The sequence below is a fragment of the Gobius niger genome (genome assembly GCF_951799975.1).
Source record: "Gobius niger genome assembly, chromosome: 16".
NCBI classification, from domain to species: Eukaryota; Metazoa; Chordata; class Actinopteri; order Gobiiformes; family Gobiidae; genus Gobius; species Gobius niger.
The window spans coordinates 7,451,300-7,468,794 of record NC_136867.1 but is presented as its reverse complement, the minus strand read 5'-3'; the positions used below and the strand labels follow the sequence as shown (position 1 = coordinate 7,468,794).

At 41.2% G+C, this 17,495-nt stretch overlaps 1 protein-coding gene across 2 annotated transcripts in view; it reads left to right on the top strand.

Moving 5' to 3' along the window:
- nrd1a (nardilysin a (N-arginine dibasic convertase)) overlaps positions 1-17,495 on the top strand; it is a 104,942-nt gene that overhangs the window by 31,061 nt on the left and 56,386 nt on the right. For both annotated transcript variants that reach the window (XM_079573851.1, XM_079573850.1), the window contains exons 8-13: positions 2,771-2,893; positions 4,076-4,133; positions 9,247-9,320; positions 9,496-9,565; positions 11,799-11,876; positions 16,503-16,623. In XM_079573851.1, coding sequence (XP_079429977.1) covers positions 2,771-2,893; positions 4,076-4,133; positions 9,247-9,320; positions 9,496-9,565; positions 11,799-11,876; positions 16,503-16,623 — 524 coding nt within the window. The remainder of the gene's footprint in view (positions 1-2,770; positions 2,894-4,075; positions 4,134-9,246; positions 9,321-9,495; positions 9,566-11,798; positions 11,877-16,502; positions 16,624-17,495) is intronic.

Genomic DNA, 17,495 nt, shown 5'->3' with positions numbered 1-17,495 from the left:
TTAGCTTTATTCCGATTACTTCACTCCCTTTGTGTCAGCAAAGAACAAATCCTGGAATGGTGTGCGCTGGGATGTACTTTTACCTGCCGCTCTCCACACATAGACTATTTGAAGTTATAAAACAAATACCGGGGAGAGGCTGTCCAAATGTATTTTCAAAAGCCTGAATAAAGCGCATTATTGGACCTTCAGCAAGTGTCGATGGCAAGAGACGAGGCATTTTTCAATTCCAAAGAGCAGATCTCTCCACTCGTATTAAGCCGTAAATCTTGTAGAAAGATCCACTTCATTGGACTTTGGCTCTTAACATACCAAATGGGAAAACATCCATTTGGTTGAGATTTTGGAGGATGTGTTGGGCAAGACCGTTCACCCACCATCCATATTACTGTAGTGCAGCACTTTGAAACTGAAATGAGTGCATCCGAAACACGGAACTCCCCCTTACAATGTGGTTTACTTTATTCATCGCAAAGAGCATTATGCTGGAGAAACGAAACAACAACTGCACAAGAGGATGTACCAACAACAGCAGAGAAAGCAGTAGCTGCTCTCAGTTGATAGTTTATTTCCATCTGTGCATGAATTTAAGACCACAGGCTCAGGATAAGTGATGCTCTGCGCTGGGACAGACATGCAGTATCAAATAAATCAGATACTTTTTGTCCGTTTGTGTTCATTAAGATATTATTTTGCTATAAAAAATAAAGTTTTGTAAGAATATACTGCCAATGACAGTGATATTGCAGAATTGTCAAGAAAGATCCATCCATCCATTTTCTTCCGCTTTATCCGGGGCCGGGTCGCGGGGCCAGCAGTCTCAGCAGAGATGCCCAGACTTCCCGATCCACGCACACCTCCTCCAGCTGTTCTGGGGGGACCCTGAGGCGACACCAGGCCAGCTCGGAGACATAGTCCCACCAGCGTGCCCTGGGCCTTCCACGAGGCCTTGTCCCACTAGGACATGCCTGGAACACCTCCCGCGGGAGGCGACCAGGAGGCATCCGAAACAGATGCCCTAGCCACCTAGAAAGAAAGATTTAAACAAAAAAAGTAAAGAAAACCATGCTTGAAACTTTCCCTGCACCGAGCTGGAGGCCCCAATACACATTAATGCAATCACAAAGAAGAAGCTAGCGTGCTAATGGGCAAAGCTAGCGGTGGGCTAGCACCGCTAGTACCACTTTAGCAGTGTTTACAAGTCTGAATAACAAAAATGATCCCCATTGTGTAATTTGGTTGTGGCACAATGTACAATATCCCTCTCCCCCTTTGTCTTTTCTGTCTGCGTGGTATTTACTCTCACAATTAACTCATTGACTGCCAATGACGTCTCTAGACGTCAATTAGGTTTTTCAATGGGAGCCTTGAGCATGTCTGGTGTTAAAATCTTAGTTGTGCTGCCTAATGCTGCCACCTAGTGACTTAATAAAATAACTTGTAGTTCTTTTATTGAGTCACTAGGTGGCAGCATTCCTCTTTCGTTTTCTCAGCTTTTTGGTCAGAAAACAGCATTTTGGGTGATTTCACCTATTTTCTACGGACGATAACTGAAGAATGGAAAGAGGTACACACAAACGTTTTGTTTAGATGAAAGAAGAGAGTCTAATCTTTCTTATGGTGAGTTTCGTGTTGACATAGACTTAGACCTCAATTTTCTGTGAGTCTTGAAAAAACAGTCAAAATCCTAAAAAAAAACCTCTGGCAGTGGGGAGCTCTCTGATTTGAAAATGGCTGGCAGTCAGTGAGTTAATGAGTAAAAAAACACAACACGCTGTAACACCTGCAGTGGCGCTTATGGCCTCTAGAGGCATGAGTTACCTAGTTTTGCTTTAATTTAAAATAAACACAATTTTATTTTCGGGCAAAATGCTGAATAACCAGCCTTGTATCTGATGTCTGAGGTCATTTTTAAGTGCATAAAAAATACAGTTAGCAAAGACAGTCAGTAAACCGGCTAGTCCGGGAAGCTTTTTACTTTTTGTTAGCCTTTTCTGTAGCCGTTAGCATTTAGCCATCAAACATTACAAATTATGAAAGATCCAGACGTTTTAGCTTTTGTCAACCCATCGACCACATTTAGGTGAGGTCAAAGTCTAGTTAGAAATCATTAATGAATGTGCAGCCCTGAAGAAATTTTGCTTTAGATAAGAATTAGCATTTAAAAGCTAATTGCTTGCGTTTTCCGCCTCTTGTGGGGTTGGATGCACATGCAATGGCCACTAAAGTTAACATTGTCTTATAGTATGTTAATGATGGCGAAACACAGAAATTATACAAAAATGCCATAGAAAGGACTTAACCTCAGAGCTAACGCCGTTTCTGTGATTTCTATGATTCTATTTTAGTTATTCTCAAAGTGGACATTTGCATAAATGTGGCTTATAAACATTATTTTGTGTACCTCAGCATTGTTTTTTTTTGCATTTTATAATATGAAATAATGTCTCCGTATGGAAAAGGCTGTCAGGGGTAAGAACTTTGTTGTTTTGCGCTTCCCTGGAGCTCCCTCTGTAGGCGGCAGTGAGAATGAAGCGCTAAAACTGCTAAAAGCACTAAACGCTGTTGTGAAGACCCAGACTTGCATACACTGCCTGAGAACGGCTCCAGTCATGGTTTATGGGCTTTCAAAATGTCGAGGACGCTGTCGAGTTCGATTTATTAACACAAAACCCAAGGAAATGCATATCGAAGCGTTTCAGCAATAAAAAAAAAAAGCCGAAAGTAAGTTTGAATGACATGCCCCCTCTTTTTTTGTTTTTTCTGTTAGGGAACGCCCAGACGCTGAAGCAGGAGCCGAAGAAGCAGAAGATTAACGTGTACAAGCGTCTGAGAGCCTTCTGGAAGCAGCACTACTCTGCCCACTACATGACCCTGGCCGTGCAGTCCAAAGGTCAGACGCCCGCACTGTCTAATTACACGTCAGAACGCATTTGCACACGGGCCAATCATCGTAATCGACACCTAAGGCTTTTAATGGGAATCATATTAGGCCATAATCACTTTTAAATGGGCATTAGCTGCACTGCTAATAAGTGCTCCTCCTGTCAGTGCGTACGGTGGAAGTTTTCATATCCCTCTGTTATTATGTTGAAATCTGAGGCCGAATATTTTCAAATTATTAAAAAAAAAAAATAGAGAGAGACTGCTTTCTGTATCGTGGGCAATGAGTGGAATTTACCACCAGTCTGAACTTTTATGAATGTTGAGTAACGGCACAACTATGCCTGAGTGCAATGGAATGACTCTGCAGTTTTTTATATGAAGGCACTGAATAATTTTACTTTTTCTGTTTTTGCATATTTTCTGAAAATGATTTCAAGGCCCTATACCTGATTCTTTTTTGTTTACAGACAATAATATTGAAATCCAAAATCTAACACAAAATTAGATTAGATCATTATTTAGTTCGAGATACAAATACATGACAAATTTGCTTAATTATACTAGGCAGCCTTGACACATGAACAGATAATATTCACAATAATATTCACGTCTTTACATTTAGTTTTCTGAACATCTCCCAACTCGAAAAAGGAGTGGGAAGAAGAAAGACTGAGGCTCTCACCCCTGAAAGTGTTGTTATGACATGGTTGTGGTAGGAACCAATAGAGGAGCAAAAAACAACGTGACAACAGCCCCCAACACAACGACCACAGTCAGTCCCAAATGTAGAAGACCGACCACACAATAACACCCATACTACACCAAAATGAGGGTGAGGAGAGTGGAGTTGCAGGGTGAGGAGAGTGGAGGCGCTGAGTGAGGAGAGTGGAGTTGCAGGGTGAGGAGAGTGGAGGCGCAGGAAGTGGAGGCACAGGGTGAGGCGATTTTTGCACAATTTGATGTGTCAAAATGTGTGGTGACTAAATACTAAACTAACTAAAGTTGGAAAGGTCATTATTTAGTCGAGGGGGTTGGAGGGTTGGGCCGCTGACGAGACGACTTCTTGGCTTCTTGCAGCCCAAACTGTCGTACTTATTGGCCGGCCAATTGGGAGGAAAACACTCTGGGCAGTTTCTTAAGACCCACTCAGAATCTAATTTCTCCCTTTTTACTCTTGGTGCTCTTTTAGAGAAGCTGGACACTCTGGAGGAGTGGGTGAGAGAGATCTTCAGCAAGGTGCCCAACAAGTGAGTGTCCGACCTGGTCAGCGAGGGGAGAGACTGCCTGGATTAGCTCGGAAATGATTCATGAAATTTAAATGTCACGCCATCCTCTATCATTCCCTTCCCCTGCCTAGTCTTTCTTTCTCTCTCTCTCTCTCTCTCTCTCTCTCTCACGCTCTCCCTCTCTCTCTCCCTTCCTCCCTTCCTTCCTTCATTAATTCCTTTTCTTCCTTCATTTAATCATTTCTTTCCTTCCTTCATTTCTTCCTTTTTTTCCTTTCTTTCTTTCCTTCCTCCATTCTTTTCATTTCTTCCTTTCCTTCTTTCCTTTCCTTCCCTCCTTCCTTCATTCCTTTCCTTCCCTCCTTCCTTTCATTCTCTTTTATTCCTTTCTTTTCTTCCTTTCCTTCCTTCATTCCTTTCCTTCCCTCCTTTCCTTCCTTTCCTTCCTTCATACCTTCCATTCTTTCTTTCTCCTTCTTTCTCTCTCTCCCTTCCTTCCTTCCTTGATTAATTCATTTCCTTCCTTCCTTCATTCCTTTCTTTTCTTCCTTTCCTTCCTCCATTCCTTTCTTTTCTTCATTTCCTTCCTTCATTCCTTTCCTTCCCTCCTTCCTTTCATTCCTTCCTTTATTCCTTTCTTTTCTTCCTTTCCTTACTTCATTCCTTTCCTTTCCTTCCCTCCTTCCTTCTTTTCATTCCTTTCATTCCTTTCCTTCCTTCATTCTCTTCATTCCTTTCCTTCTTTCCTTCCATTCTTCCATTCCTTCTTTCCCTCTTTCTTTCTTTCATTCTTTCTTTCTTTCATACATACTATTGTTTATATCAATCATTGTTATTATTATGTCTGTGTATGAAGCAAACTATTTAGGTCACCGTTTACTCTGAGCCTCATAATTAACATGTCATTTTTTGAGCACATACAGCTTTAATCGCAACATAAAAAACGACTGTTTGGAGGTGTGGGGTATTATCCAAAAGCGACTCAAATATACTGTATGTATTTAAAGGCGTCTTAGCTAATCCCCATGGGAAATGAATAGGACGGAAAATACTGGCGCCCAAAACTTGAGGTTATTGGAAACGGCGTAGCCACATCGAGTAACGAGCCAATTAGGACTGGACGATAGGAGGGAAAACTATTATTTTTTCATCAATTTGTGTCCAAACAAGACTCACAAGAGCGACTGAATCCAGACAAAATGGAGCTAAATAGGAAAATAATGACGAAATGTTTGCTCGATATACTCTTTCTATCTTTCTATCCATTCTGTCTTTCCGCGTCTTCCCCTCATTTGAGTGTTTTTGTTCCTGAATAAGAACTTGCGCCGGGGTAAATTTGCCTCTTGCGTCTGTCAGGTTACGGCGTGCATGTTGATGACGAACGTAACCTCCAGTACTGAACGCTTTCATTCCAATTAAAACACTTTAAAGCCTCCTTATAGCTTGATGCAATTTGTCTAAGCGTTCAAACCCTTCCCAAACCCTTCAGCACTTTTGGATTAGCTAAATTAATTAGCATCAAGCCGAGGAACAACAAAGTAAACATGGAGTCGGATCTGACAGCGAGCTTTTTAAGTCATAATTAAACATTGTTTGGTTTGCCAGTGTTTTTAATCAGTGCAGATGTTAGACAAAGCACTGGTTAATGGAATTATCCTGTGTGCAGAGCTGGTTATGTTGAAGATTATCATTTGATCTGGTCAAGTGTATATTAGCACAGCTCATGAATTAAGGTGAGACTTAAATTCTCTGCATTTTGTCTGAGTACACTGGGAAAATGACCATCTTACATGAGATAAAAGACTTAAAATCAATTTGTGTCAGTTTGAACTAATAAGATAAGAACAAGCACAAATCCCACTTGAAATCAGGCAAATTTACTTTTAAAAAGATGTTTTTTTTCTCTTAGGAAAAATGTACTTGTTCCATTGGCAGTAAGAGGTTTTATCTTATCTAAGATCAGAGCAAATGAACTCACACTTCAGATTTACTCTCCTAATTCAAATAGATTTATGTCATTTGTTCCTTTTAAAGGAACAGGCCACTCTTTTTTCATACTGTGATATGTTCTTACCTGAGCTTAGACGAGTTAATACGTACCTGTCTGGTCTTTGTGCGTGTCCATGGAAAAGTGTGGTAGTTTCCAACTTCACCCCCGTTTGGAGCAATAGGAATACATTGGGAGAGGCCAAATGCTAACAACATCTTTGTTTTTTGTGCGTGCCCTGAGTCACGCAAAGCAACCAGACAGTTACATATCAACTCATTTAGGCTCAGGTAAGGACATATCTCAGTCTGTAAAAACGGTGGCCTGTTCCTTTAAGATGCACTATGTAACTTTTTATATGAAAAAAAAACTTTATTTGTGCTTATTTTGCTTTTAAGTGACTCAGTGGCGTTAGGGTGCAGCATGGCACCTTTGCTTTCCCTGACAGTGGCCTTTATGACGCTCCAGGATCAGTTGTTTTTAGGGGTTCGTACCAGAAACTTGCCAGAAACCCCAAAACAATTAATTCTGGAGCATCATAGAGGCCACTGTGAGGGAAAGCAAAGGTGCCATGCTGCACCCATAACGCCACTGGGTAACCAAAAGGAACAATGCGCACAAATATTAAGATCTTTTTTTTTCACTCAAAAAATTGTGTAGAGCACCTTTTAAGATGATTTTTCCTTTTTACAGTGTAGGTGGCTTTTAGCAAGACGTTTTCATGAGTTCTCTGTGCAATTCCCACTCAACTCATGCAACTTACATCCCAGTTCTTCTTCTTCGTTTCTCCACTTTCAGAGTCGCCGCTCTGTCCAAATGCTTTGTCCATGTTTCCCTATATGGGGCACGACATAGTGGTCACACCATTTTCTAGTGGCGTCCCAATGTCGAGAGAAATGTAGGACAAATACTTTTCAAAATACATTGTGGGAAATTTCAGTGTACAGCGATCTTCACTTGAAAGATCCACAGTCGACCACAATGCATTGCGAGAGTCGGCGGAGAGCAGCCGATAGCGACACAGGTATTTTTCATGAACAAATCGCTTTGATAAGGCGCTACAATAAATAGTCGCTCTGACCTTTAGCTTAAATGATCGATAGCGCCCCCCTCAGGCTAAAAGGCAATAACCACACTGTTTTCTTCATTCATGTGAACTCCATCTTAAATACAATGTATCTGACTAATATAAACCCATCAATATTCAACTCTCTCTGGTCGAACTTTATCACAGAAATCCATTATTACGGAAGTGGAGCCAACTTTATTGCAGATGTAGCGCACTTATTCTGTCGTTGTTTCGGACACGCCGCTCACTACGGGCTCCTCGCCTCTGGTCAGATATTTGAATGTCAAGTTGCGAAGAGTACGCTGGAGTTCTGACACAAGAGAAGTTTAGTCATAGGAGACATGAACTCTCAGCACAGTGTGGTGTTATTGGTCCTTCAAGTCTAACAATGCTTCCACAGAAGGGTTCAATCGTCTGAGAGGTGACGTCAAACGAGAGCCAAGAGTCAGGAAGGCCTATCAGAGACAACTTGGCCAAGGCTCATTGAGTCGTGCGGAGCAGAAGGCTTCTGTAAGGCTTTGTTATGCCAAAGAAAACAGATAAGTGTTTGTCGGGGCAAATAGCACCCCAAGATGATGCCGAGCAGAGATGGAGTTATTAATAAGGAAGGCCAACAATGGGCAGCACTGGAGGTGTCCTTAGTAGGTTGTGCAGGGACTGTAACATAGCGTGGCACAGTATAGAAAATGAGGAGTTAGGGGATAGGGCGGACATTTTCACTTTCACAATAATGCAACAAAAAACTAGCTTGCAAGCTTACAGTTAATAAAAACACTTTATTATTACATGGACAGTCTTTTTCACAAACCACCCCCCGTTCAGATTACTAAAGGAGGACAAAACTAATATCTTTCACTGGTAAAAAAACAAAAATAAACGGTTGGATACCGGCCTTTAAAGTGACAGTCTGGAAGTCTAAATGGATTAAAAATTGTATAAAATGTGCAAAATCGACCACCTGGTAAGTAATAATATTGATATATTATTTTTTGATTTTTTGTCCCTCCTTCCCGGATCTCAGCAACTAATAAGAGTCTAGTATCCTCCCGCGTTGACCAATGAGACGAGCTTTTCCTGTCAGGTCCAATCAGGAGAAGGGGGAGGAGCCTGATTGTTTACTTTGAAATTTCTCTCCATCTCTCCTCACTTTGCAAACTTACAGACGATCACTTTAATGCTGTTCCATGCAGCAGTGTTTGCAGGTTCCAGTTTCTTATCATTATAAAATCTGTTCCAAGACGTGCCCTTTCTTTCAATCAATCAATCAAAGTTTATTTATATAGCACTTTACAGCAACACCAGGAGGACCAAAGTGCTTCACAGAAAGATAAAACACATTTAAAAACACCAAATAATTACAACCTAGACACAATGCAGTGCTCTAAGTATTAAAAGCAAGTTTGAAGAGATGAGTCTTTAATCTGGATTTAAAAAGGTACAGGTCCGTGAGAACACGCAGACTTAGGGGCAGCTGTTCCACAGTTTAGGCGCGGCAACAACAAAGGAACGATCGCCCCACTGTTTGTTTCTTTCTTAAACAGAAACTAAAAAAGATGAGAAACAAAGTTTGGGTTTGTTTTGTGTCATTTGAACAGTTTGACTTAGCCCCGCCCCTGAACAAAATGCCGAACATTCAGGTCGTCATGGATTGTGTTGGCAAAACTTTATAGAGCTTGCTATTCAAACTTGGTCCTTTTTTTCATATTTCAATATTTTGCTGACTAAAACTTAAAAGTAAATCATGAAAACTAAATCCAGATATTTCTAAAAGACCAAAATTCAAGCTCCCTGTTTTTAGTGTTTCTTTCAGTCCCACTGACTTTTGTATTTGGCCAAGGTTTCTGTGGACAGTGAATGCAGATTCACTAGAGCGGGTTTTGCGCTGGGCTGGACTGTTGGTCACTCTATTCATTTTTGGATTAACTAAATTGTCATCAAATTATGTGACACCTATGAAGATAAAATAAAAATGATAGAAATGATGATGATCTTCAGTACAATTCCAAAATATTTCTCACTAGAGTAGATGAAAACCTAGTAAATTGTGGTGGAAATTAACATTCCTTTTCTCTTCCTAGCGGCGTCCCAAAGCCCGATTTCTCCGATCTGCTGGATCCCTTTGACACGGCCGGCTTTAATAAGCTCTACAGAGGTACGCTTTTCTTCTTGCTGATTTTGCAAACCTTGCCTATTTTAAGGGCGCTATTGTTAAGACGAGCTAATAGCAATTTAATACTGCTAAGGAAAGGGGTATAAGAAAACGCTATGCTAACACAATTTCTGTGGAGAGTTCATTTTTCTCATTGTGTCGACCTGTGCGCTTGCAGTTGTTCCAGTCCGAAAAGTTCATGCCTTGAATATCACCTGGGCTCTGCCTCCGCAGGAACAGCACTACCGGTGAGTTGGAGATGGAGTTCATAATGCAGTAAAATGTAGATACAGTCTCGGTTAAAAGTTTAAGACCAGTTGGAAAAATGGTAAAAAAAAATCACATTTTGCACGGTTGGATCTTAACGAGGTTTTAGGCAGAACTTCAATGTCCAACAAGAAGAATGTTGTTTTTATTGAAAACAACCATTAACCTGAAACAGTCTGTTTTTGCAGCTGAGCCAAACAAATCTGTGCAAAACCGTGGAGTCAGTGTCATTTTTCTGTCAGGCACTCACAGGTCATTTTTAATTTCTTAAAAGATCCTGAGGGTTATGGCACAAACAAGTGAAGTGGAAGACCCCAAACAATGTCACCAGCGCTGAGCCGGACGATGCTTGACCCAAATGAAGGCTGTTACTGGAGCCAACTGCAGCTCAATAACCATCAGAGGGGCTTTAAAAACAAAAACATCTTCAAAGGCCTTGTCTCCTTGAGCCACAGAAATGTCCCTTTGGACTTTGTAAGAGAGCATCAACATGGGACATTTGGGAAAGTTTTATTTTCTAATGATGGTCTAACCATGGTCCTAATGGTTTCCAACCTTACTGGCATCACAAGCAGATTCACCCGAGATGTGTTCTATGAGCCACAGAGAGGGGGCGCCATAATGATCTGGTGCTTTTTCCTTCAGTGGAACCATAGAGCGTCAGGTGGTGCAGGGCAAAGGTAAAACGGTCGCTGGCTCAGTGCAGATGTTACAGAAAGCATTGGTTATTGGGCTGCAGTCGGCTCCAGTAGCAGCTTCATGTGGGTCGAGGATCGTCCAGCCAATCGGATCCTCCACCTCAGTGCTAGGGACATTTTTGGGGGTTTTCCACTTGACTATTTGTTCCATAACCTTTAGGAGCTTTGAGGAAATTAAACTGACTGTTACTGCGTCCCGCCTCAGAAGCATTGGCGCGCTGTGAGAGGCCCTGCTTATGCAGCTCAAACAACCCAAGCATGTTCTAAATGAGAATTTGCCATCAGGACCTCATAACATTGTGAATACTTGACAGAAAATGACATTGTTTAGACTTGTGCCAACTCTACTTCCGCTAACTAGCAGGCTAATATTATCCAAATTAAATGTCTTTTTGTCCCGTATGTGACCCGTATCTGACGGTTTCATTACATTGTGAAGATAAGACGGATATACATGTATTTTTTATTATTCTAAAGTGTGGCCCTGGACACTTTCTGTCTCTGTTCCTTAAGGCTTTTTTTTTCACCAAAAAAAACCCTGTTTGGAGCTTGTTCCGTTTTTTTTAAGTCAGCGGGATAGATTTCTTCAGTAGGTATAAAAACCTGCAGAGGTAGAAGGAGATCACTGGAGCCTGGTGAAGCTAGTTTCTGGCGGTTTGTACAGTCAGTGCCTCCCATCGCCACACACTAGTCCTGCTTCTCTTAATCAATCTACTATGTATCCCGACATTATTGCGCCTCAAAGATAGACGGCATCTCTGGAATCGCCCATATATGGTCATGTATGAAGCAGTCCGAGGAAGAGAAAAACCTAAACTTTCTATAAACATACAAAGGCGCAGAGGAGAAAAAATGTTCAACAGCCCATAAATACAGAAAGAACAGAGAATGCTAACATGATGCTTCAGGCTAAAGCTAGCTACGACTGGCGGGTTTTCGCTTCTACAGGACAATTTGCCGTGATAGAACAAGCATATGGGCCTGATTCAGACTGAACTTTATATTTGTATGTGATAAATAAGTTTATATTCTGCCAGAAAGCGGCTAAAAAACTCTTGTATAACACAATGCAGTCTGTATCTAGGCACTCTTATTATTTGACCTGCTGCTTTTTCATTGTTTATGTGTTATATGTTTTTAGGTGACATCATTGGAGGGCAGAGCTGTCAGTGGCGCTGTTGTACTGATGAAATGAGTTTTTACCCTTGCAAATACATCCATTGTACAGATGTTTTGATTATTTAAGGCACATCTTTTCATGTGCAATCTGTCTCTCTGGAGTGGTCGGCGTGTTAACATTGGACTGGTTACATGACCAACAGTGCAGTCGCCACTCGCCACTGTGTCGCCATGGTTACAGCCCATCAAGCAATATCACTAAAAACTATGAAACAGACCCTTCAAAATGTTGGGAAATGACATGAAGGCAACCTATTGTCAATGATCCACCATATAAAATGGTGTACATTCTCACATAATTCACATTATGTTCCTTTTATCTTCTTGTTTTGGACAGAGTGAAGCCTCTCCATTACATCTCGTGGCTGATTGGACATGAAGGCACCGGCAGCATCCTCTCCGTGCTCAGGAAGAGGTATGATTCCGAGACTCCCTGAAAGCCCTATTAAAAAAAACTTCCGACCTATGACTACATGAGTCGTCTGGAGGTGTCTGGACTTCACAGATTACAACGCTGTGACTAATGTCGTCCTTTTGAAGGCTTTGAAGAAAATATGCAGGATTACTAAAACAAAACGCAACGCAAGACATGTTTCATGACAAAAGAGAAAAGTAAACTTCTTAGTTTTAATGTCAGAGGGAAAAAAAAAAGACCAAACTCAGCCTTTATGATGCCTTTTTTTTTCTTTTCCAATGACTTTTACGCTGTAGTTTTTACAAGAAATCAGTACTGCATCTCTGCACTCCCTGGCCTTTCCCAACGGGTATTCAGGAGTGTAGTAGTTACAGTAGTGGACTAAAGGCACTAAAGATGACACTGTAATTCAAATATAGTTATTGCCTTCCTGATTTCTTAAAATGAGGGTTTCCTTAGTCCCTTAGTCCCTTTTTCAGAGAGATTTTTTTTAATGGAATTTCTATCTGATTCATAGAAAGACTTTGAACCCCAAGACACAAGCAACAATCCCCTCTAATATATTAATCAAATAAAACTAAAACGCAAACTTGTCTTGATCCATTATGATTCCATTCAGATTTCGGCTCTGACAATATTTTGGCCATTTTTATTCATTATTTATATATATTTATATAATCACAGACAACATTTGCAATACATTTTCCTCATTATGTATCAGTAATTTACAGCATTCTATAAATTCTGTCATAAGCACTGCACTGCACTAAAAAGAAATCACTTTTTAGTGCAGGTTTCACCGCTTCAATACTCAACAACCTTTTGAACTGGATTTTTGCAACGACTGCTTTGTAAACGCAGTCGGTGAGTGTAAAAGCTACACAAAGCAGTTCTGATCAGAGGCGCCACAATATTAAAGTCAGTAAACACCAGTCTCTTTGTTTGATTGGTTTGATTAAACGGCATAATTCTATATTTAAATCCATCTCCTTTATTTTACTGATTATTACACGGTTTTACCGTGTAGGGCAGGGGGCCAGAACTAAATTTTGGCTCCTCAATAGCAGAATGCATATAGCCTATATATTATATACACAATGTGCCAATGCAGTGATGTGTTTCACCTCCAGGTTTAATCCTGGTTCTGACCTGCTCGCTGCCGATCGGGAAACATCTGCGCTATTTGCACATTGCAGTATGGCGCGGGCATATTTAATTAGGGAGTCCTCAGTTTTAAAACTTTAAGTCATTTCAGTCATTCAGGAGCTGTTTCTTAAAATAAAAAGTGTCAAGAAGTTCAGGGATAGGACCTTCTCCCTCTGTTCATCTGGGCTGTAGTTCTACTGCAGTCAGAGAGGGAGAGGAGGGAGAGCGCATGCAGCCACTCGTCTGAGGGGATTCACAGACGGGTCCAAAGTTCAGATCCACACGGGTTGGCACATGGGTCCGGATCCGGACCGAGGGCTGCCATTTAGACACCTCTGGTGTATTGAATGCAGGAAAGGCTCTTTAGATAACAAATCTCAACCTCATCGCAAAGCTGAAATCTGAAATGGTTTCACCAAATCCACATTGTTTCACCAGCAAAAATGTCTTATAATCTCGTAATGTTGGATCTTTTTCTTTTTGCCAAATATATAATTAGTGTTGTGCATAGCCAGTTTCATTAGGATACTAGGAAAAAAAATGTAAAGGTTATCCATTATGATACAGAGCTCTGTGCTTGATATACTTGTACAACACCAAATAAAAAAAAACACAATGCAGTGCAATATTCACGTCCAAATTATTATCAAAAATATGAACAAGCCACCACAAGAATTGATCAGAAGAGGCCAGAGCGCACCTTTAGTGGAGCCGTTTTGTGTGATCGTGTGTGCGCAGCATCGTTCCGTATCTCTGAGCTGCGTTCCATTTACCGGTCTGAGAGCTCTTAAACACCCAATTAAACAAACCTTCATACTGATGAGTGCACATCCTCCTTTGGATACGTGGAGAGCTAGCCTTGAGCGATTCCGAAGCTACACTCTTAGCCCACCCACTTGACGATGAATCACGCGTCCTCATCTTCCCATATGCTTCTCCAAGAGCGTCTAACCCTGCTCTGGCGAAGTGGCAAAGAAAACGGCCACTCTATAGTCCCATCACACAGCAGTGCCATTTAAACTGCGCCTGTCTTCTTTCCCAACAAAAAAAACAACAACAAAAGTGCACTTAACTGAAGCAAACTGCTGAGTCAGAGAGGGTGTTTTTGAGGAAAATAATCACAAGGTCACATCTCGGGGCCGGCGTTACTGTTAATTAGTCAGAGTTTCTGGACAAATGCGGAGGAAAGGAGTTTGGTGGCATAACAAGTACAGCGCTTACAATGTGGTATCTAATGAACGAAGATGAGGCAGATAACAGATTTTCTAGTTAAGAGTTGAAAGTAAGGGTAACATAGTATAAGGTAGTGTATTTTCAAACTTTTTTCCGTTCTAAAACAAGCCTTAAGTGCATGTGTTTCATGTGTAATTCCGTCCCCCTCTTCAACACTGAAGCGCCAGCCCACTCTCTGGTGTACGTTACACACATTTGCATGAAGTTCCTTTGGGTGTTACGGTCTCTTCACCAAACCTGTTTTTATCCAGTCCGAAGGTAGGCGGGTTCCTCAAACGGGAGGCCACAAACGACACAGTGACCGGCAAAACTCACTGCCTCTGTAGTGAAAAGCTACAAACCAGCCCCTCTAGGATTCTGCAGGCATTTTCTGTGAGGGTCTGCGAGCTAAACTGCCTGATTTCAAGGGCCATTTTTCCAAAAGTTGCAATGAAAAGTTATGATTTTTTTTCAGCTTAAAACAATATATTTTTATAAATCAAAATCAAACTTCTCTTTGTATTTTACATCGGTCTAAACCAAATAAACTTTGGGGAATAAGAAGACGCTTAAAATGTGCTTTATTTTAAATGGTACAGAACCATCCTCTGCTCCGCTGTGGGCGGAGCAAACAGGCACCTGTCTCTCGCTGTGAGCACCAGGCTTTGAGTCCATGTAACTCTGATAAGAGCCCTTAATTAATGAAACTCGGAGTAGAACAGACCAGAGGATGAATGTTTATTTTGCTCATAACATTGAGCTTCGGCTCTGGTTCAACAGCTGTTACTCCGAAAGTTCGCGTAGCAAAGAAAGCACCAGTTCTTCACACAAACGGCACCGCGTCACGGGGGACAGAAGCGATCTAGACGCACGTTTGTCTGTCAGATAAAGATCCAGTAGCAGAGAAACGAGACTCCGACAGAGGGCGAAAGGGGCACACAGCAGTGCTCACTGTAAAGTCAGACCCAGGCGAGTGAGAGGAGCTGGAGCAAATGTGAAAGTCTAAATGACTTAAGTAAAATGGATTTAACTGATCAGAAACTTACTTTAGTTGTGCAGAAGTTGCGGAGTTAAGGAATAGTTGTGGGAAAGTTGCAGCTTTTGGAGAAGTTGCAAAGCCACACTGATTTTGCTGTCTTTGCGATCGCGAAATCCTGGAGGGACTGACAAAAAGCAGTGGCCAGCAGCAGCGAAACCCATCATTTGGCGTGGTTACAGATACAGATTTGTTGAGCTATGAGAGTAGAGGGCATTTTACACGGTCTAAATTACAGTCTTTACAAAGTATCATAGGTTTTAGCCTAAGTAAGGGCATTTGGGCAGTTGGAAGTTATGTTTTCTAATAGGCCTACTTGTATTGAGGAACTGATAAAAATCTTACCGGACACCCTTGACAAAATCGGACACTCTTCTGTTCTTTTCCTCAGTGTTGACCAATGAACTGAATACATGTATGTGTTGATTGAAGCCCTCTGTAGCTCCCTCGGATCATTTGTTTGTCAATAAGAGTTGTACCATTGTACAATGACACAATGAAATTGCATTGAGGTATTGGGTTACTATTGTTTTTGTTAGTCCTGAGCCATTGTGGGCCAACCTGAGCCACATGTTTTCTAAGGTTGGGGAAACCAGAGCACTGCCTTCAGTGCTCCTCTGAAACGGTGCACCGCCTCCTGGGTTTGTCCCTGTTTCAGAAAACCATGGCTGACTGGTGGTAGTGCCAGGCAACGGTAACAAAGGTTGGACATTTTTCAACTTTGAAGCCCATGTGTGCACGACGTCTACGGGAACAAGCGAGAAATTTCCCGTGCATGAATGTCGCCTGCAAGGGTTTCTTGTCTCGTCGCCCATGTTCCATAGGAAATAAATTGAAAAGGTGTGTCGAGCGTATAACTCCCTTCCCCTCGCTGTTTGCCAGCACACGTCTTTTTTCTAAGTTTTGTTTTCACTGCTGCTCTGATCACTGGTGCACAAAAGGAGGAAGTTGCGCCATCTGCTAGCTTCCAATAGAACCTTATTGTATAATACCGTCAAACATAAGGGTATTTTGTTGACACAGATGTTATTTCAAGTGATACTACAGAAAATGTCAAAGCTTAAGGATATAAAGCAGTAACAAGTGAAATCCCTATGCAAAGGTCTCTTGAAAGTATTTGAAAGTAAAGTCAGTTTTCCCTCTGAAACCAGCTGCCTTTGATAAATGAGAGTGGCAGATGATGTGGCCAGGTGTAACGCAGTTCTTTCCTGCATTGTGTTTTTTTCTTCTAGGTGCTGGGCTCTCGCTCTCTTCGGAGGAAACAGCGAAACTGGATTTGACCAGAACACAACCTACTCCATCTTCTCCATCTCCATCACCCTGACCGACGAAGGCTTCCAGAACTTCTACCAGGTACGAGGGCAGCGAGATAAGCCACGATTTCAGTGACCATAGCCGGCAAATCGCAAATGCCGCAATTGTTTAAGGAATATAATCTCTTCTGCAGAGAAACAAAAGAGCAATTATCTCTGGGTCTTATGATAAAACCTGCACATTTTGTAGTTCTCCAAAGCTTTGTCTGGTCTAAAGGTCAGTTTAGTTCCAATTAAAGGCATACTATGTAATATCTTGCCCAGTTAAGAGAATAAAACGCAGTACAAGCATTCATTTAATTCCTAGGGTTAACATTCCATTATTGGTGAAGAGCTTAATATTAGTTGTAGCTTTGGCAACATGTTGTTTATATTTTGCTGTTGCTGTTGTTACATAGCAACATATAACTAAAAAGAATAGAACTCAAAAGAATAAAACATTGGTTTAATTGAAATAAATTGGTTCTCAATGTTGAAAAAAACAAACAAGATATCCTCTTACCCCGATGGAAGTCACATATGAATTATACAAAAGGAAAAATGGCAAAATCCATCGCTGTGATCCATCAAACCCACTATTAATCAAATGTAAGTCATTAACATTTTATTATATAGTTGATAATAATATTCTTCAGGTTTTGCAGGGGCGGATCTAGAGGGGTGGCATGGCGTTGCAGCTGCCAACCCCTAGTAAAGGTCTTGCCACCCCATTGATGTGATGTCGGTGCTTACAGAGGCTCACTTACACTTATTACTTTTTTGACTGGACAAAGAATTACAACAACTTTAGAGCTAAATAAGGAGTCAGGTGCCAACTCCTGTGACTGAAGATAATGATTTTATTTTATTTATTTTTTTACCCGAGTTGGAAAACCCTGCTTATATTATGGACAATGCAACTATTTGTATATA